This window comes from Paramormyrops kingsleyae, chromosome 3 (assembly GCF_048594095.1).
Source record: "Paramormyrops kingsleyae isolate MSU_618 chromosome 3, PKINGS_0.4, whole genome shotgun sequence".
Lineage (NCBI taxonomy): Eukaryota > Metazoa > Chordata > Actinopteri > Osteoglossiformes > Mormyridae > Paramormyrops > Paramormyrops kingsleyae.
Genome location: NC_132799.1, coordinates 7053599 through 7075570, shown reverse-complemented (window position 1 = coordinate 7075570; position 21972 = coordinate 7053599). Strand labels below are relative to the sequence as shown.

The window sequence follows — 21972 nt, the reverse complement described above, 5'->3', positions numbered from 1 at the left end:
GAATAGCTGAGATTGAAGAAAATCTGAGTTATTGTAATCCTCAAGATAAACCTTTAAGCTGTGAATGAAGGAATTCCTACTTAGGCTATTCACCATAGAACTGACACCCAAAGCTGGAAAAAAAATTTAATTGGGAGAGCCAGCCTCCAAGTATTAAGTAAATAGTCACAATTTAGTATATACTATAAATAAGTGTCCAAAAAGATGTTTAAAAATAGTGAACCAAAGAATATTTGCTGGAAAGCTACAAAGCAGAGTGCTGTGTAAACATGAGTTTATCTTAAGGGTAGGACCTGTTTATATTGAGGAACTGAGATGCATTTAAATTGTTGGTCGCCGACACAGCGCCACCTACCGTGAAAAACGAGTAATATATATTTAAAAATGTTACTTCAGTCAGATCCATTACATAATATTAGGTGTTATCCTGTATTTTTAATATATCAAAATAAGACATGAATTATGGCAAACACACAGAAGGTGAGATAGCATGAACACTCTTGTGAAGAATTTAATGAACAAAAAGACAGCAAGAGAATCAAATAGCCTGTTTTATTGAACTGAGTTGTTTGCAGTTATGCTTTGCCAGCATTTTCACATCTTGTCTCTGATGAGTTTTTCGTTGCCTTTCAAAACTGTCTAATAATTTAATAAGTATGAATAATTTCACTACAAAAAAAAAATCACAACTACAATACACATTGGCTGTTACCCTGTTAATATCAGTATATATTTTTGTGATATAGGTCTGGAAACAATTCACAACAGAGCAACACTAATTGAGTAAAAGCTGCCAGGCTGCCATCCTGTGACCCCAAAGTATCATTAATAAATAAGTCACCTAACAAAAGAACTTGTCTGACACTTTCTTTTTTGTCTGCCGCAGCTTCCATTCTGCTTCTGCTGTTCGTAAGCAGATAAAGGAGGATAATATTTCATAAGAATAATAAATAATCATACACAAAGTTTACAGAACACAAGTACTGAACCACTGAGCGGAAAAAAACTAAAACACAGTGTCCACTCACACAACAGGTCAACTGATAAACGTCCCCAGTCGGTTAGCTGTGAACTCAGCTCTGCCAAAGACAGGAGACAGGCGATAACTTTATTGGTTCCACGTGTGCACCGTTGGATAAGGCTTCATGCTGGCGTGTGCTGGCGTTTCCGCTGGGGTTCAGATGCTGGTGGTACCCTTGCCGAGCGTGGCTTGGTCGGGTACCCACCCTCATACAAACATCTCCTTGTTGATCCACATCAAACTGCGGGTTTCGTTGGGCTTGCACTCGTACTCTATGTTAGAGAAGCTGTTTCCCCATTGGCAGTGGTCCCGCTTGTGGTAATTGTAGTACTTGACCTGCCACACGGTCTCAAACGTGCCCGCCTCCGGGAACTAATACAGGACAAGACAGACAGAGACATACAAAGTCAGTCGGTGACCTGCACAATTTGTCAGCCACTGCAACGAAATATAAACATTCCGATCTGATGCGTATAGATCCAACTCAGTTACTCATTCGGCTATAACAGTTAAAAGAAATCCTGATCTTAAGTATAACCAATTCAGTTGTGACCAAAATAACTGAAATGATCTCTGGCCAAGCAATATTTCATTAGGGTTCTGTTAACAATTAAATGCCTAAACTACCTTAAAATAATTAAATTGACCAGAGAACAAAAAAAAATCATAATAAAAACGTGTAAAAACATCTAAGGCTATTCTGTAAAATACAATATTGACGTGAGAATGTTTGCAAAGCGCTTTACAGGTGTATTTAAATCGCTTTTATTATCACACGACTAAACTGCCTCATTTTAATGTGCACACGTAGTAATGTTCAAATGTCACCTCATCTTAAAATAGGGGAAACTTTACAATAAAGCGCTCGCTTTATTTTTGGTGAGCTAAGTATGATTTCATACGGACGAATGATTTCTGCCAGATACCGATCGTACAAATATACTGATTGTGACACTAATTGCGATCAATATTTCTCCCTCGGAGCTGGTATTCGGGGTGTGGGTAGGGTAAAACACGCCAGCTCCTTTTCACGCCGCTCATTACACATATGAATATATGAAAATTCAATCAGCACACTTCGGCAATTACGTCCTCGGATGCAGATGGGTATTACCTGTATGCTGACCTGGACAGGCTGCCTCTCCCCGCTTTTGGTGTGCGTCACTCCCTCGGTGTCATAGGTCCCGTTATAAACCACCGACTGGGGGTCTTTGGACTGCTGCTCCAGAGGGAAACTTATCCCGCCTATGCTCATGGTGCTGCAAAAGCACAATGCAAAACCAGCGTTTGACATTGGCATTGATTTCCAGCTGGTCTGCATCTCAAAGGGTTCAACACGCACGGTTCATGAAACATGTCTACGCAAAAAAATGTAAATTAAAAAAAAATCCATGAATTAAAGCGTCAGTATTTCCGCCATGATATGGGACTATATTTTTTTACTTTACCGTTCGGTGTAAAGATAATATTTAACTCAAAATGTGAAAATGAGGTCATCGCCGGCCTAAATGACGGATTTATCACCTGCTGTGGATTTGGAAAGCTATGCCCAGGATCAATCTGCGCCTCCTGTCATGCATTCGCGATATAAATGACAGACTCACACCGATGAATAGGTATCACAGTCGATCATTAAATTAAAAACAGTGCTTTTACCATCTTGGCCGGTTCTTATGCACGAGATGGCTTTGGTTGAGAGAAAATACGGGAATCGCGATTAGTTTTTTCCCCGGGGGGTGGGCTGACAGAACACACCCTTTTCTTTATTACCGTATATTTTACACGTCAGACCAAAGTCCACGAACGCTCCGATTAACCCAGATCCGTGAACATGCATATATCAGGATTAGGCCTATTATATTAGGAAAACAAATTGCACAATCCTGATAAATCTAGGACTGGATGCATGTTACGGGCCTTGAGAATATTAGATTACGGTGGATGTGGAGGGCAGTGAATGAACATGATGCGGCTGCAAGTCATCAGAATAAACGGATAAATGTTGTGTGTGCAACATTAACGAAGCGTGCATGAGCAGAGCCGATAGCCGATTCACGGGTCCGATCGCGATGTGACTTACGTTGCCTCCACGGCCCCAGGCTTCACCACCACCTCGATTTTGTACTTTGATCCAGTTAGCAGCTTGATCGTCCTGTTCTGTCCGAATCTCGACCCGTCCACTTTAAAAAACACCGGCCCGTCGTTGGGCTGTATTTTAAGGGCGACGGCGATTCTGATCAGCTGCGGAATGTCGCCCATTATTGCCCGCGATAGGACCGCTGCTCGGCCGAATGTCTTTCCGAGGAGACGCCAAAAGGAGGGGCAAGCTGAGGATTCCTAGCGGCAATACTGGCTAGATAGGTACAATATTATGACGTACCCCTTCTAGGCAAAAAAACGTGGAAAAACATTGCCGGCGGATGTTCATAATAAAATTTTACATCTCCCTCGCCATAATCCTTCCCCTGACAAAGAGATAATCCCTGCAATGCTCCTGTAGTCATTAACTACAGACACGTGGGCTGTTTAAGGTGCGACACTATTCCCTTGGTTGTATTGCAATCCCATATTCTTTTCCAGTTTCTCATATATACCTATGTTTATTGATTTCCCACACATACGTCGTTAGACTGTATAACATTTCGTTCATGGCATGTTTTCTCTTTTAAGTTTATGGCAATATAGGAACATATAAATTTCACATTTGTGGTGTTGCTTAGGCCTGATACAATTCAGGTTAAGAAGTTTATGTCATCATCTACTAATTAGATTTTTGAAGAATCGTTTTTCAGGACCTCAGTTCTGCAGGGTCGAATTGATTACTGAATTTGACTGGTTTTCTCTGTCCTTAGTGCTGAAAGCGAAGCGCTTTATGTTCGCATACTGAGGCAGGCAGTGCACGTTATAGGCGTTGTATTTAGCTGAATGTCTTTATACTGAAAAAAAAAACAATTTAGGGGAGGTAGAGAGCTTGAACTTTTGTATTTTTATGAGTATTTTTGTCATATAAAAGTCTTCTAAACTAATGGGAAACAATTATGTGAAATCTACATTTATACTTAAACTCTTTTTTAGATCTACTTGGTGTACAGTTATAAATCTTTGGTAATTATATACTGGAATTTAAAGTATGTATTATTTTCTATTGCAATGTATTTGAAAGCGTTAAATACAGAAAAATAATACTACCAGCAGAGGGCAGCCTATGTACTTATTTCACCACAGTATTGAGTACTGATGCTTATTCTTGACTATACTATTCATCCACTCTCTTAACCGCTGAATTCATTGTCTTGAGCTTTTCCCAGAAAGGATGTGGCATGAATCAGGGCACAATGGATGGCATTTCAGCCCATCGCAGGACACGCTGTAACATGCTCCATCATACACTGTGGGCCGTTTAGAGACACCTAACAGTAATGTTTTTGGGCTGCGTGATGAGGGATGTGTAAACAGGGAGAATATGCAAACTCCACAGACCCCAGGAATGCAAACCACCGGCCTGGAGGAGTGAGGTTGCAGTGCTATCCTTTTGTGCCACATGAGTTAAAAAAAAAAAAAAAACAGTGCCCACCAATAGGGCTACGTTCTGGTTTGCATGCATATATTTCTCATGTAGCAGCCACTTAGTGTGAAGGGAAGTGGTGAATGCATATGAACTTCAACCATGAAATAATAGAACCAAACCTACCAAAGCAGAAAAACTCTTTGTGCCAGGATATCATGCCTTTTCCTGCATGCACCCAGGAGATAAGCTATTGCATATAAACACCAGCTTACTCAGCACAACCCATGTCAGTTTGTGGCTCTTTGATAAGGTTCCCATTCTCTAGCATCCCAGTGCTATATAATCTATCTATCTTCCTATCTTATTTCCCCACAGTCATCAAAGCTACTATGACCAACGTACATCAATGTGCATTATTCCTCATATAAAGAGATGGTTAGTAGAACTGTACTACTTCTGAGTAAACGTAGGGACTAAAGCAAGCAGAGTCCAACACACTTGCGGAGGGTACGCCCACGAGACTTCGGCATGCTGCAGAATCACAAAGACGGCAGCTCCAGCCTCAGATGGCCGTTACTTTCACTTTCCCCTGTGTAGACGTTCAAAGCTGTGCGATCTTCGACAAACATGCAAAGAAGTTTGATTTTTCGTAAAACATGCGCAATAGTAGTAGCTGGCCTACTGTAATATCTCAGGGAGCGTAGAGTATTTGCTAGGAAAGGGTGTGATGATGCTATCATCAAAAAGCAGTCAGAGGTATTACTGAAGATGAACAGTGCAGAAGTTTATTTGACCTAAAGGTTAGTAACCAGAAACATGTGTCCTTGAGCTTTTGCTCCTAAAGGAGTAGCTCAGAATTCTACAGCAACATTTCATATGACATAGTTGTTAGTCATTGTGACACTGTGTAGGAAGCATAAAAAAACCGTAAAGGGAGCCCTTTGGTTGGCAAGCAGAGAGGGGAGGAAGTAGCAGAAACCTCACTGACTTCGGCACGACGAGTCCAGCTGCAGAATCTTCCTCCTTCTGAGGCAGCCCACCCTCCCTGTTCTGCCGAGAGCTGGTCCCCCAAGCTCTGCACTTCGAGATCAATGGAGCCTGAGCAGATTAGAGAAGGCTACCTCGTCAAAAAGGTACGAGCGGTATGAGTGGAGACAAGACAGCGGCAGGCCAGATGGGGAAATGATGGACAGTCCATCTCCGTAACAGAAAAGGCAATGGGGAAGAAGTCCGTATCGGGGCATAGTCAAGTAACATCATTTGGCCATTGTTGTGAATGTAAAATCTGTAAAGTAATAGTACAAAGCAAATATAGACAGTTTTAAGGTAAAGTTGGACTTAAAATATAGTTGTATTAATAGATCATTAATAACAAAGTTCTTACGTGCGTGGTGTGACATGCAACTCCTTGAAAATTTAACTGAAAGTAAAATATGATTTGGAACAGTTATTTTATAATGCAATTGAAATGAGCACTTAAATCCGTGTTGATGTCGGTTTTTGGTTATTTCTATTGAATAAGAGTGAGGAGTAGCAAAACAAACACAGGAGGTGATGCATTTATAAGACATTCACCAATAACCCACATCTGTTTAGGACAGAAGGGTGATGTACAGTATTGGTCAGAAACTTTCTTGTACTCATAACTGCAGGTACCCAATGGGCACTTGAATCAGTGTGTTACCTTACAGCCACTCATTGCCAAGCTAAAAATATGTATAACCGGAATGGTAACACTTTGCTTGTGATGGACCAAACAAAGTAGTGTTATGTTCTTACTTATGTATTAAATAATCCCAAAGGCCTACTAAGTTTTAGTTACATACTGATCTGTTCATTTATCATTTATGAATCGTAATGCCTCTTCTATCTCAAGCAATTACTATATTTGTTACTATACTGGTTAAAGTTGTAAACCTGTGTGAATGACTGAAGGAACTAATGAAGGAACAAGTCGTGGATAACATAAGGGAAAGGAAATACTGATCTCAGGTTTGATCATCATTAATGATGGCAGCTCTCTTATATCTGAAGTAGCAACTACATTTGCTATATTTCATTTGTACTTCAGTAGTAACTGAGTACCTACTAAGTATTTGTGCCCTGATAGGTAAACTCTTAATCTGGATGCCACATAGATTAACACATTAGGAAGTTTGTGTTCCATGTGATTCTTCTAATTAGATTATATTAGATAAACTTTATTGGACCCAGGGGGAAATTCTTGGTATTGCACAGCCAATTGCACTGCACGAGTATTGTGTTACATAAAAATTGTCTTCCGTGAGGCTGCGTGTGGCACTTTTGCGACTGGTGTTCTTGAACAAGTCTAGTCAACCGACCCTGACGCAAACGAACCACGGTGGTTTCAGTGGGAGTCTGTCGAACTGCACTATTTGCGTCACCATCCACTGACCTGACCCAGTCAAACACGCCAGCTTCACACTCATGGAAAACATATGTGGACCTTTAAACTGTGCGACACCTCCCACACGGACCAACACCCGCCCTCTGGTCACCAAAAACGAAAAAATATATAAGGGCGGGGACAAAACTGGTCTATATATATATTTCTGTCACAAAGACATGATCTTGTGACCACATCACTGGCAGTTCCTCTGGCTAAATTTAAAAGCTCAACAGCGTAGTTGCAAAATAATTCAATGTGCTGGATTTGCAAACTGAAAAAAAAGCAACAGGAATTATGAAATAGCATTCCAGCAGGAGCAAAACAAGACTATGCTGTCATCCTCCCAGTTTTTGTTGGGCATATTTAGCAACATATAAAATATTTTTGCCTGTCATGCTTTAAAAGTTGGGCTGAATTCTCTGAAACTGGTAAGTGAATTCTACATGCTGTCTACTTATTGTAGGTAGACATTGTATTAATTAATTGCCTGACGAAATTCTCCCACAAGAGAAGAGTGCAGAAACATTTTATTGTTCTGAGGAACTACAAACTGCAAAACAGGTTAAACTGTTTAAACTTTTAATGAGAACCAACCAGACTAGAACATAAGAACATAATAAATTTACAAACAAGAGGCAGCCATTCAGCCCATCAAGCTGACTGATATCTCTGGCTAGGGTTGGTTGGATGATTCAATTTGCATTAAGCATATGACAAATCACAAACGAACCGGATCAAACTGGAGTGTGGTCATAGCAAGCAGGACGTGGCTGTTAAGTTGTTGCTTCCCCTTGTTCCATCCCCCAAAGTCATAAAACGTGCTTTTCCTATGGTGTAGGTAAAAGTGTTATTATTATTATTAGTATTATTATGTGATCAAAATTTATTAAAGGAAAAACACAATAATGGGAAAAAAATGTACTTTTACAAAACTGACTAGCCAGAAGTAATTTTGATGCTGCTTCACTTGATTGTCAGTTGAGTACATCACTGCCCATTATTGGGAAAGCTGTATTGCGTCGATATTGTGGTGTCTCAGTAGTTAGTGAAGTGTGTTTGTAATTCAAAGATTGCAGGGTTGAATCCCCGACCAGCAAGGCACCACTGAGATACCCTGAGCAAGGTACCGCCCCCAAGCACTGCTCCCCGGGCGCTGAATTAGCTGCCCCCTGCTATGTCACATTGTCACATATGGGTTAAATACAGGCGACGTGTTTTGTTGTGGTGTGTCACCACTGACCACTGATCACCTAATTCTAAAAAAATAAATTAAAATAATAATAATAATCTGATGGTCAGAATAATTTGCTTATTGTTTTATTCAGTCACAGGAGGCCACACTGAACTCTGGGGGGCTCCAGTGGCCTGCAGGCTGCACATTGAAGACCACTGTCCTAGTTCATCTGAATAGTCTATTATGTCAGAAAGAGTAACCTGGGGATGTTGCTTTGAATGAAAGAGGTTTCAAAGCATGTGAGCACTGTGATGTCATACTGAACAGCAGATTTTATCAGTGGTGTCATTCACAGGAAACACAGGGAGGTGACCATACCTGTCCGTCTTTATTTTCTACACTAAGATTTGGCGCCTCTTTGTGTATATTGATGTGTGAGTGCATTGGCTGAGTTAATGAGTATGTGGCTCAGTGGGCTAATCCTCTGTGCCTGGCATTGGAAGGTTACTGGTTTGGGCCAAACCCCAGCAGAATAATCTGTGGACCCTTGAGCGAGGCCCTTAACCCCCAGCTCCATGGGTGCCACTACAGGTGACTGCCCCTCACAGCCAAGCTTACTGTCACCTACGTGTGTGTCATGGAGAGCAAGATGGAGTAGGTGAAAAGAGAATTTCCCCATGGGAATCAATGACGTACCATTATTATCTTTATAACACTGAAAGGCAGCTCTTACCCATATTGCTTGTCTTTCCACAACTGATCCTGCCTCAGGGAACAGTGCTGAACTCCTGGAAGGTGGTATGGGTGGTGCTTTCAGAAGATGGACTGGAATTCTACAAGAAGAAGACGGATCGCAGTCCCAAGGGTATGATCCCCCTGAATGGTGCAACGCTCATGTGCCCATGTCAGGACTTCAGCAAGAGGATGGTACGTGCCAGATACCAGGATGCCCCCCTTCACTCAGAACTTATATGCTGCCTCCTAGTCTTGACTTACGATTCTAGTTGGTTACATTGAAGGTCTACTGATGATCAGACAATGCAAATATTTCATAATATTAAGTGATAAGTAATGATAACCAAAACACTTGTTTAAAAACATTACAAAGGGCAGTGATGCAGAGTCTCCAATACACTATCGACTTGATGTCGATTTATGTAGCTTTGTTTGGGTTTCATTTTGTCTCTCCTTCATACAGCTGGTATTTAAGGTCAGTTCCGCAAAAAAACAGGATCACTTCTTCCAAGCCTCCCATTTGGAAGATAGAGAATTCTGGGTCAAGGATATCAAGAGGGCCATCAATTGTTTGAATGGGGGAAAGAAGTTTGCCAGGAAGTCGACGCGGAAGTCCATAAAATTGCCGGAAACGGTCAACCTGAGGTATAAGCCGGCTAGCTGAAAGCCTGCGGTGATGGAGAATGGGCAGGCTGAGAAATGCCTCTCTCTTAAGGCTGCAGTCCCCTCCTCCAGCTGCTTCCACCCAACATCATCTCATTACGCAGTATCCCAATTGCTGAAGAGTGCACACCTGTTCCTTCTTACCCTACAGTCAGCTGTACACCCAGATGAGAGACCAGGAGACTGGAATCAAAGAGCTGAAACTCGAAAAGGAGAATAAAATATTTAATTATTGCTTCACAGGTACAAATACAAATTTCTTATACCATGATCTAATAACACCCTAATACATAATTTACACTTACCACCAATCATCCATTCATCTTCTTTACTGCATATCCGGTATGAGACACGTTTAGTCATAAATGAATAAAACATAAATAAACAAAAGATGCATTTCAGTGGTGAGGTTAAACGGGGGGTCAGTTCTCTTGTCTGTGAAGTGTCACCTTCCTCTATCTGACATGACTACCCATCATCCCTTGGCAGGAAACTCGGTCATCGACTGGCTAATTTACAATGAGAAGGTTAGAAACCGACAGGAGGGACTGATGCTGGCCACAGGCCTGCTTACTGAGGGTTTCCTACAAGCAGCTGGGGATATATCCAAGGAGGGCGCTGAGGGCACAGCAGAATCCTCCTTGTTGGACCAGTCCGATGCCTTTTACTACTTTGTGAGTAGCTCCGCCTACTGTGGGGGTAATGTTTAACACTGACTTTGTGACATGGAGTGACAATCACAGAACCCATATAACAACAATCCCTGCACTTTGGGGTCATTCCTGCAAGATCAGACTATTATATATTAACAATTTACATTAGTATATTCCTCTCGTTTCAAGATGATATTTCCAAAAAATTCTTAAACTGCTGTGAAAAACATTGCAGTCGATGATATTAATCAACAAAAAATAAAATTGCCTATGGCTCCCATGCTTTTTATCAGGATGTTCAGTGTGTCATAGAGATGTTCCACAAAGAATCCTGTAAAGAAATAGGGATAGTAAATGTAAGCTGGGAATCGTCCAATAATGTTCACATAACCAGAAAAATTTTACATAAGCCCATTCAACAATAAGGGAACGATGTAGAATATTCGAAAAATATTAGAAAATTCTTCTGAATATGCTGAAGCAATTTATTCTAAAAAAGAAGGAAAGAATAAAAATTAAACCTGATAGCAGTTAGACGGGTTAATAAAGGGGACTGATTCTTCAGCTGAGTAAAGACAGCAGAAGACATCATACCTATACATGAATGCGAGTATGTATCTCAAAATGGTTCTTTTACTTAAGAAGAGACACATTTGTGGTTTAATGGCAGGCTGACAGCGGCTTCTTCTGCGAGGGGTATTCAAGCGATGAGGACGCCATTGTGAAAGAGCAGTTCAGAGGAAACATCATCAAACAAGGCTGTTTGGTGAAGCAGGTACGACCCTGTCGGACCAACACAAACTTAAGTAGCCATCTTGGGTATGAAGGATTTACCAGTACAGCCTTCTTGGGTTATAGGAGTATATTAAGTTATGTTTAATTAACAGACAAGATCATCTGAATGCAAAAGACATCTTCATATGAATGGAACCATTTGTAAATATTCAGATAGTTCTCTTGCATCCCATGTTTAGTTTTTGAGTCTGGTGGCCAAAGAGGAAATGAAAGAGCTTCACACAGGTCCTTATAAAGACATGGCCGCACTCAGCAGTTCTGGGCTTGTCTGTTACTCCCTCTAGGGCCATCGAAGGAAGAACTGGAAGGTGCGAAAATTTGTCCTCCGAGACGACCCCGCGTACCTCCATTACTATGACCCCACAAAGGTACACCTGTCCAACTTTTTGGATGACATTTGGCCACGATGACAGCAGACACTGCACTTTTCCATGGGCAAAATAATGACTTTGCCAAATGGCTAATGGTTTGACAAAGTCATTATCTGTCCAGCATCAGTGGCTGGGTATGTTTAAGTTGAAATTCCATGTTGCCTTGCCAAAATATGCTCTAAATATATTTTTCTGCAAACATCAAATATTGCTGTAAAATATAGCTAGAAATGGAAAAAAAAACAATATATCCATTCCTAACTGAAATTAACTATCTAATGTAGTTTGCTTTTTAAAATTTGATTTTATCTTTTCATTTTAAAGTATTTCAGACATTGTCCACTGCTTCCTTGATTCTTTTGTGAATATAACCTCAAAAAAGTTAATTCTCTTTAGCAGTTTAATAGGTCTGTGTGTGTCTAGTAGCAAAAGCCATTATTCTCGGAAGCTTTTTTACGGGATACTAATATGGAAGCCTAAGGTAAAACACAGATGATGGCATCATTTCTTGTCTGGAGAACAGACATGATGCTCCCTCCCCCCACCCCCGCACACTCGCCAAATTTTAATGCCAAGATTTCAAACTAACATGGTATGCCCCAAAAAAACGCAGACCGCTACTACAAACCATCGATAATTCCTTGCCCTCCTGCATTCTTTATTTTACAAACATCTGAAACACTTTACTTTAGGGGGCACAGATGCTTAGTATTAACTCAGTTCCTACTGAAATACAAATCATGAATGAATTTAGTAGCTACTTGAAATAAAAGATGCGTCATAATTCATTAATGAACATTTGACATCAGTATCACACGTGTTACTCATCACTTGCTTCTTCAACAGTTCCTTCATTAAGTAACATGAGGTTTGCAGACCTAACAAATACAGTAACTGTTTCAGATAAAAGATGCATCATTATTCATTAATGATGAATGAACAGATCAGTATGTAACTAAACCTTAGTAGGCCTTTGTGGTTAATTAATACACAAGTAAGAGCAAAACCACTGCTTTATTTGTGCCCCCACTAGTGAAGCGTTTCCCAAAAATCTAACTTTAAGTTAAAGGCAAGAGGTCAATCTCAGGAGTAGGACCTTGTGAGGTTTATGTAATTTATGCCCCATGTCTGTCCTCCCCCCCCCCCCCACCAGGGTGATGAGGACCCACTGGGCTCCGTCCACTTGCGTGGGTCTGTGGTTACGGCCGTGGAGCACATTCCGGAGGGTAAGATGCTCCGCAGTGATTCCCAAGACTCGCCGCTATGGGAAAATGCTACATTAACCCACCACCCCCCCCCTCCCCCCCACAGCTAAGAAGTATGACATAGAGGGGAACCTTTTTGAGATCATCACATCAGACGAAAAGCATTACTTCCTGCAAGCTGCCTCAACAGAGGAACGCAAGGAGTGGATCAACAGCATTCAGATTGTGGCCAAGTCCGGAAAATAGTGTCAGGGGCAGGACTGGGGTGTCATACGTGTCTGAAACCAATTAGACAGCTTAACCTACTAAGTCAGAAGAACTGGGCGATAAGGCACTGTCAAAAAAACAGAAATACTAACAGCCTCACTCTTTATTATTATTTTCACGAAAATGCTTTTGTTTTCGTCATTTATGAAGCTGATGTAAGAGATTACATCTTTACTTCCAGTTGAGTACAAGCACTGTGTCGGTTTTCATGATTAAAGAGTATGTTTTTGTGGTAGAGTTGCCTTATTTCAGTGACAACAGCAACACTTTTTTGGACCAAGATGTGAGCAGGAAATAAGAAAAAAAAGGGTGTGATTGTGGTGGGAAATCCTTCGGAACTCTTCGCGTTTTTGAGACAATCGTTATTGATTCCGTGCCACATAAAGACATTTTGCAGTCTTAGCTCAGTAGACTAGCAGACACAGAGAAGCTCACATTTGCACGTCGAGACAATTAACTTATTTTGTTGTTGTTTCTTTTCTTTATTTAATCTTTTGAGCTGTTTTTGTTAAGTAACCACTCGACTGGCGTGTGGCTGTTTGGTGACCACAGGGTCTGAATGCAGTTGCCAGATAGCAGCGCGGTCTCTGTCATTATCTGCTCTTGAGGATTCGCCATCAGGCCAGTTTTCACATTTACAATCATTTTATTTTCCACTGACAGCAGCCTTATTAGGCTCGAGTTGAATTCTAAATAACCATCTTTAAGCATTAGTAATCGTATCAATGAAGCAGGAAATAACTGAACGGGTAAATCCCTAAGATGAACAAAAGTCAGTGTAATTAGTTTATTATACACCGAAGGGTCGTACATAGCGTTGTCTGGTTATGCTCAATGGACATAGCTTGAGAAATCTTGTGGGGAAAAAGAAGTAAAAAAAAATAGCAACCAGCTTGTTTCCTGTCACTGACACATATTGCGTACCCCCCCCCCCACCCCCGCCCTGCTGCCACCACCCTAAACAGAAGCTTGAGAAATTCCCCTTGCTGCAACCGTATGTGACAAGCTTTTCTCCTTTCTGTTTACACTGTAAGTTTAATTTCCCTTCCCTGTCTCGACCGGCAATTGTCACTCCTACATAGGCCCCTTAACAATGAACGGGCAACACCGAGGAAGCGGTTCTCACTGAATTGCTATTTCACTTTCACAAAGGAAAACATGGCTGCAACTTATGGACCAAACCATTTCCTTTGGCAAATAGGGCTTACTTAGTTACTCAAGAACCAGAAAACCCAAGGCGGAGCTGACACCTTATAAAGTTACATCGCAAGAGTCAGTTGAATTCAAAAAGAAGCAAGTGTTTTTAGAAGCATAACAACTTCTCAGGTGCTGGTTGATTATATGTCTTGTGTTTTTACAGCAATATCAACACCATTGAATGACATGCTTGTCTCAAAAGTTTCTTTTACATGTGGTTTTTACCACAAGGTGTCGCTGTTACACAAATTTGAAACCACCCTTTCTGAAGAAGTAATTGACTGTTTAGAGAGTTGTCTGCAGCATGCGTTAAAAATCCGGAGGACCCCCATGAAAACTTTTGCTAAATTTTGCCGACGGGAGGGAGGAGGAGCCCCCCATGATAGATGTTGCTGGCCCACGTGTACCTACCTATCACCCCACCAGGAAAATGCCAGGTGTGCCAGATGCCCAGTCCAGCCCTGGCGCTTGTCCCAGGAAGCACAGGGCATAACGCACGATGGGACAGTCACCTACCCAGTCCCATACTCTGGGCAATTTAGAGACACCAGTATCCTCAAACTGCAAGTCTTTTTTACTTCAAGACTTCAAGACCTTTTATTGTAATTGTACAGTTGCCTGGACAACGAAATTAGCTGGCAAGACCACGAAGATGCAAGAAAAGTGACAGTGTCAGTACAAGATATAAGAACAATATAAAAACATAATATACACAATGTATAAGTGCAAGAGACATTAGTGGGGGGGGGGGGATATGCAAGGGTATCATAAATATATGGTAGGAAACGCAAATAAACATGACTCACAAGAAGGGTGACCACTGGCATGGCACTATAAAGGAGGACTACGTCTTAAAAAGGAGGGCGCCCATGAAAGGTTTTTGAGCAGGGTGGGGGGGGGGGGGGGATTATGTCGTGCACATACCATGGAAGCCGTGAACCATATATCTATCGGGATAATTATCTCGTTATCGCGATAGAAAGGCATAAGAAATACTTCCAAGCGCAGCAGTTCCTGACGTCTATAGTATGTGTGTACAGGTGTTTCACGCTTAAGGGTGGAAGACAGTGGCACTAGTTGTTTACAGGGAGGTGGGTTAGGGGGATGGAAAGATGACGACAAGAGGACAGAAGGCATCTGGACAGGATGATGGAAAACCAGCTCAAGGGAGTAACTTTGGTTTTAACACTGGGGGGAGTGGAGGTCTCCATCCATTTAGGGGGAGACATGATTATTGGGGGGGTTGTATTGGCCGGTTTTGATTATTGGGGGGTTAAAGCCACCCCCCTGTAATTTATGCCCATGGTCCAGCCACAATGTAGATGTATAAAGTTAAAGTAGGCATTTATGGTTTTATGTAACCTCGCACATTCCCGATCATTAAAGTGTTTGCAGCAAACCCTTTTAAACAAATTCTATCCAACATGCATGAAAATGTTCATATGTGAATAATTCCTCTTTCCTGGAATTTGGAGCAAAATTCTGTTGCCTCGCATCGCCTGATTGGCAGATGCAAGCTGGCCAATCAGGCCACCTGGAGCAGAGAGCATGTTGCTTGGAGGTCCATTGTTTTTGGTGTGAATAGAATGACCGGCTGAGTCAGATGATAAGGCTTACAAAGGATTTTTTGATGACGGCATCATTGCTATTCCTATTCTGAGGACACCGACTCTCATTTCTGCATTTCACCATTCACAGCCATTTTAATCCATTGCAGTGTTCAGGACCTGAAGGGCACATGGGAAAACAAAGCCATGGCCAGACAAGCAGCGTCTGTCTTCCAGGCATTAGCTGCGCGCAGCCTTACTCAGGAGGCATATATTATACTGCTGTGCAGGACTGTGAACATGCAGGTGGAAATCAGAGATAAAGGAGCTATGATGAAGGAAAAGAGACCAGGTTTTGGTCATTTCAGTCCATCATAAACGCTAGCTGGTGAGGGGGGCTCGTTTTGGACTATAGTTCCAGGCCTCATACTTGGTTGCTACAATTTTTGCTTACCCTTCCAGCTTGAAATATAAGCAGATTGGGATCAATTCTTCTGTTTCAAATGATACACCACAAGGGACTAATGTGCAGTTATTCTGATTTTGATATACTCATTGATCAGACACCACCTATCCATGCTCCAATTTCATACTTGCCCCTATGATGTCCTTGAAGGCTGGGCTCAGTCTTCCTTTTCAGGGGCTCTAGGTGCAGTTTTACTTTATACTCTGCCTATGGCTACAGTTGACCTTGGATGAACCTGTTTCTGTGGCTGAGAATATCTGGAATCTTTGAGTCATTGTTGGCTTTGATTACTTCAACTTCAGCCACTTGCTGCCTAATGTGTGTGGAATTGAGAACCATTGAGGTTGGAGTTGTAGTTGCCGTGAGGCGAGTTCTTCAAAGTTAGACCTAAGAGCAGGATTCTTAAAACCCATAAACGAGTAAGTCAAGTAGGGTGACTTTCAAAAATGAAAGTTACCAAAGAAATGAAAGAAGATCAGATTGGTAAGAAAGAGGAATCAAACTGGCAAACAAAACTAAAATATCATGAGACAGTTGATAGCATTCACAAGGAACTGAGCAGGTATAAAAAAGAACATGGATTTGAAACTACAGCTGTAAGAGTGAGGAACTGTTCTTTTGCACGTTTTCTTTGGAATCTACAAGACAGCTGTGAGTATTCATGATCTTCTGGTTTGCCACAATCAAGTTGAGGGGTTTGCCACCAGCAAGTCAGAACGACAGTGACAAGAACAGCGTGTACTACTCTTCCTGTTCTACATGAGTGGTTAGGATGGAAGACTACAGGAGAAGTGGAATTTAAATGTATATCCCTGTAAAAAATCAGATGGCCCAGGTTGAGCCTGAAGATATCATTGATCCATGACGTGCATCACAAGCTAGAGAGGTCTCTTGTAGCCTGTATTTAGTTTTACTCTGGGCTGTTTGGCAGATTTAAGCCTTGTCTGGGAACCTAGAGTGATCAAGCAAGGCAAAGAGGTAAGTGAACCAGGACAGGAGACGTGCATTTCATGGAAGGCCACAACTACCTTATATGGCCATTAATAAAACAAAAGCTTGACATTCAGCACTTTATCGTTATGGAAAGGTGCTGCTGCTGTCTGGTACAGGTCACTACTCGTACATTGTTGCCCAGCAACCAAAGAACACAATGACTTCAGTGGTAATTTGGCGCAACCTCCTCCTAAGGAGAGCACTCTACCCATGGAGAAGGAACTAACTGTCTTGAGGAATAGTCCTTTCTAATGATGTTTCTGCTTGATGCCAATTCCACAATGGTTGTTCTGGTACCGGAACTCCTGCAAGCAGCACTCTTCAAGGGAATTGGCAAGCCCACCTGATGGGTGGATTCGGCTTTGCTCAGAGTGGGAGTGACAGGAGTGATACAGGACTATAAAGAATGTCACACAAAGGTAGCCAAAAGGAGTGCCCAGGTTCGCGAAAGATAAAGACAAATGACTGAAGGAAATAATTCATTAACTGAGATATTCCTGAATAAACCATAAAAGCAAACATTCAATGAGAATAGAAAACAGAGGACGAACACAGACAAGCCACTCCAAAAGCCATACCACTGTTCAACTCTCAAGAACTACCTGATTCCTGCTATGTTAGATTAAGACAAAGCATGTGGTAACAAACAATGGGCACTTGGAAAATGAATGTAACAAGCCACAAGTAAGGTCAGTGGAACAATGATCATGAGTCATAATCCTATATAATTTTCTAAAGGGATGTTAAATCTTTTGGAGGACTTAAACAATTCCCTCTGGTCCCCTCTAGTGGCCATCCTGAGTATTCCTTTCATAGAGCGATGAACGCAGCTCATAAAATTCAGCTTCAATCTTAGAATGTCTTGCAAAGACATTTTTGTTACACTGCGAAAAAAATAGCCGATATTAAGTTTTCCAGCTGTAATGTGTTTTGACAAAAGCAAGCGAAGCAGTTTTTAATCACTGATTCTTGTTGTCCAATACACGGACAATGATGTACACCAATATGTTTTTTTCAATTCAAGCCTTTTCATTATTTGTGTTTAATCTTCTTATTAGCTACTAAAATAGGCTATTTCAGCAGTAACGAGATGTTGGTTCAGCACTTACAGTGATTGGAAACTTGCACACCCCTTGTCTTTCCAGATTTGTGAAATTGTAATTAATTTTTGAATGTTGGCATGTGCACTTCACATTCACTTAAAGTCAGGTGCCCTGATCAGAATGTCCATTCATAACACAAAGGGTGTAACAACTGTTAAAAAACTCCAAAACAACATGAGACAGAGACATCTAGTAAAGTTTGCTTTTAACAGTTGACTGTATGGGATCCCTGTTGGATTTTCAGATTATGTATTTCCACATATAATTATTCCTAGTTATACTCTGTACATTCAGTGTGCATTGGAATAAATAAATGGACTAATAACTCTAAAACTAAATAAGACACGTCAAATATATTGTGCTCTAAGCACTTCATTATGGGACCATACACAACATTAAATGGTCATTTATTGCACAATGGAAATAATCAAAGTATATCTTCAGAAGCACAATGTTGTGAGCACAGTATATTTATCTTGTACAAACGAGATAATTATCTTGTGCAAACTTGTATACACAATATGATTATCTTGTGCGAACAAGATAATATCTTGTGAAATCAAGATAAAACAATACAATTTTTCTGGACTTCACGAGCATGGGCAGGCACCATTTCAAAACCACACACAAGACATGAAAAATGCATAAGCACAAATATTAATGTTCTTGAAGCTTTATATCACTATTATACATTCAAACATGTCCAGCCTACCTTGTTACTGCCTCTAAGATGTGAGTTGTGAATGTCTAGATGTGACAGTCATTGATGATGTATAGAGTCATTGGTAGAAGATGAGAATGATGAGGGATGGGGGAGGGGATTAAGAGATATTATCTAATGGAAGAATCCAGTGCCAGTGGTCAGATAACAATGACTGCAAATTTAATGACATGCTGGTCACAGTCATTGTAGACGCCGGGTTGGGGCCATTCTGGAATGCATTGGTCAATTCCAATCCAAATCAGGAAATGGAGCTGGAGTTGGAATTTAAATCTCCTTGAAATTCTAATTCAAAGTTCCATTTCCTGATTTGGATTGGAATTGATCAATGCATTCCGGAATGGCCCCAACTCTGATAGGCATGTTATTGGACAACTGAAAAAGCAATTTATATTGTACATATTTACAAAATACTGGATAGACACCTAAACCGAGTCTCATGCCACTGATTAAAATCATCATGTAATAATTCTCGGAGTCATTCTGAGACATTATAATACATTTAATTTAATATCACAATATGAACGTTAATTTTTCTGCCCATTATTGCTACTTCTAGTTAGTGAGCACCGTTCACTCTGGCCAGAGTGAACAACACTCACATTTACATGCATTAGTTGCAAACTGATTCATTCAATTCACCGAAAAAAAGATTGTGTTCAATGAACGGTGCTGAATTAGCAACATTCATCCTCAGAGTGTTCTCCATGGCTGCCGTATTTCAGCATGCTAATTCGCTAACCACAATGAAAGCCTACTAAATTATAGCAGAAGTCAAATACAGTGCTAATCTCACCATGTTTTGACAGAGCCTCGGGTTTCAGTCAATGATGTTTTGCAGATTTCCATGACATATAGACCCAGTAATAGCACTAACTACACATTCCACATCTCAGACCTATTAGTCATTTTATTTGGATCCTTGAAGAGTTCTTTAAATTTATTTTTGTGTCAAATAAGTAATATTGGGGCCTAGTTCTTTGTGGTATCCAAACTTTGATTTGATGGAAAGATAAAACAAAAACATGCTTATTTTTCCCAAGAAAAACACTATTTCTTTTTACGTCATACAAATAAAAGTCGGATTGCAGAAAGAGAAATGTATTTTTTTATTGTCCTGTCCTCTGATCTGATCCCTCTTTCCGAACCAGTGATTAGAGGCTTGGTGGAGTGTGCATAGAGGGTGGACCAGGTCAAGAGAGAATACCCATGAAGCGCTACGGCTTTGTTCTGAAATGGCGGGTTTTTGACATGAAGTGCTCTTGACTTTGTATGGGGTCTGTATGAGTTCTCCACTGATTATCTTTCCATTCTGAAAGTGTCTGCCCCCCTGCAACGTCTCACAATTAGGATCCCAGCAAAGTTTCCCCTGGAGCTGAAAGCAGATAAGGTCCACGGGATTGTGAGTCAACCAGCCGCCCACTACTGGCCAAGTCAGCAGACCCAAGGGGTATCGCATGTTAGCCAGGCTGTTTTCCAGCCAGCTCCTCCCATTAGGCCTCCAGCATGGATGAATCTCCACATTATTTAAGCGAAATTGCTGCTCAGACGAGGCCCGCTTTTGCTAAGCCTTTCATTTAACATTGATCCCCGTCGAGGAAATGGGATTTGTGCAATTAACGTTTGTCTCTGTCAATTAGATTCTAAGCTGTTGCTTAAAGCTACAAAAGGACATTCTATTCTTACAAACATCAATTTTATTTGACAATTTCTGTATACACTGTGAAGCATGCTTCAATGCTTCAGTCATGTGTAATAAATGATAAATCCATGTGTGTTCCTACTATTTCATTTTGTATTTGTTTATCTCCTCACGGTTTTCCAGAGGTAATTAATTTGAGGAGACCTACTCTATATTTCATACCACTGCTTCCCAATCTGGGCCTCGGGCCCCCACAGCAGGTCTAGGTTTTTGCTCCCTCCAAGCTCCCTGTCAGACAGTCCACATTTTTGCTCAGTTTTTCAAAAACGGTCTGTGGGTCCCCAAGGACCGGATTGGGAAACACTGTTTTATAGAAATATACCCCATGTCAGTGGGTCTCCAACCTGTTTTTTTACAGTGAAAGCTACTTTTACAAAGAAAACAATCTGGGGAGCTACTGAGGTGAGATAGGGGGGTGGGTAGGGGGTTCGTGATCGCGACCGACTGGATGGCGACCACTGCGTTCTGTGAACATATGCATATAATTCAGCGCTAGAGTTAGTGTTAAACATCGTTGTTGCCATTTTTACTGCTGACTTGCAAAATCTTTTCTTTTGCAACAGGTAGATAAAAAACAGGCAGGCCGAGTGATGTCAGCGAAACATTTGCATTCTAACTACTGGACAGCACTACAAGCTGCAGCCCTGCAAAGACAATGTCCAGAAATATCAGCTGGAGGAAGCATTGATGCATAAACCTAAAAGAGGATAATGAATTGAATATTAGCAATTGTTTAAAATAAGCATGTACCCCATCCTAGTTTTGCACAGGATAGCAACAGAACTAAACTAATGCGTTGATTTAAATACAGCCACCCTCACAAAAAGACTGTACTTGCTTTCGACCAATGACAGGGCTGTGAGCAAAGCTATGAAACTACCACATTCACGACTCTCAAACTAAAGTGAATGCTTTCTCTGACCTTCACTTTTCTTTGCATCGAGCAGGCTCTCTGAGAGGGAGGGGCGGAGCCGCAGGACTCGGGCAGGAATGACACGGAAGCTGGTGATGTTGCTTAAACTACATCTGCTTCTCTCACTGCTACCGGGTCTCCCAGCTGGCCGGCTGAAGCCTGTTTATCCACCCGGACAGGGCTGCTCGGCTGCTTGCGGCTGTTTGGCTCCTCCGGTCCAGCTCCCGGTAAAACTAAAGCTCTTGGAGGTTTCGGTGGAACTGAGGACGGAAAGGTGCCATCGGGAATGAAAGCCTGCAGGTAAAACAGGCCTTCAGATACCAGGAGAAACAAACCTGATTCCCAGCATCTGCTATTTAAATAAATGTAAATGTAATATATTTAAACCTAAAATGAGTGTCTTTCCAGTTTTTAATTACACTTTCATTGGTTGTCAGGCTTCTGTTTTTAGAGCTATTTGCCGAACAAATTTTCAATTTAGATTTTACTTCTGTTTTAAGAGCAGTGTCATAAACTGATTAAAAATGC

The 21972-nt window shown here is 41.2% G+C and overlaps 2 protein-coding genes across 2 annotated transcripts; one reads left to right on the top strand and one right to left on the bottom strand.

Annotated features, from left to right (window-relative positions):
• Positions 1 to 533: 533 nt before the first annotated feature.
• cnrip1b (cannabinoid receptor interacting protein 1b) lies at positions 534 to 3530 on the bottom strand. The gene is made up of 3 exons (XM_023840201.2): positions 3102 to 3530; positions 2136 to 2280; positions 534 to 1393 (listed from the first exon to the last, which is right to left on the bottom strand). The coding sequence occupies exons 1-3, from the start codon at positions 3278 to 3280 to the stop codon at positions 1229 to 1231; spliced, it is 489 nt and encodes a 162-aa protein (XP_023695969.1). The 5' UTR covers positions 3281 to 3530; the 3' UTR covers positions 534 to 1228.
• Positions 3531 to 5474: 1944 nt separating this feature from the next.
• Positions 5475 to 13037, top strand: plek (pleckstrin). The gene is made up of 9 exons (XM_023839507.2): positions 5475 to 5662; positions 8885 to 9040; positions 9312 to 9493; positions 9663 to 9754; positions 10001 to 10185; positions 10835 to 10939; positions 11244 to 11327; positions 12484 to 12556; positions 12642 to 13037. Exons 1-9 carry the CDS (start codon positions 5621 to 5623, stop codon positions 12779 to 12781), a joined length of 1059 nt encoding a protein of 352 aa, XP_023695275.2. The 5' UTR covers positions 5475 to 5620; the 3' UTR covers positions 12782 to 13037.
• The last annotated feature ends 8935 nt before the right edge of the window (positions 13038 to 21972 follow it).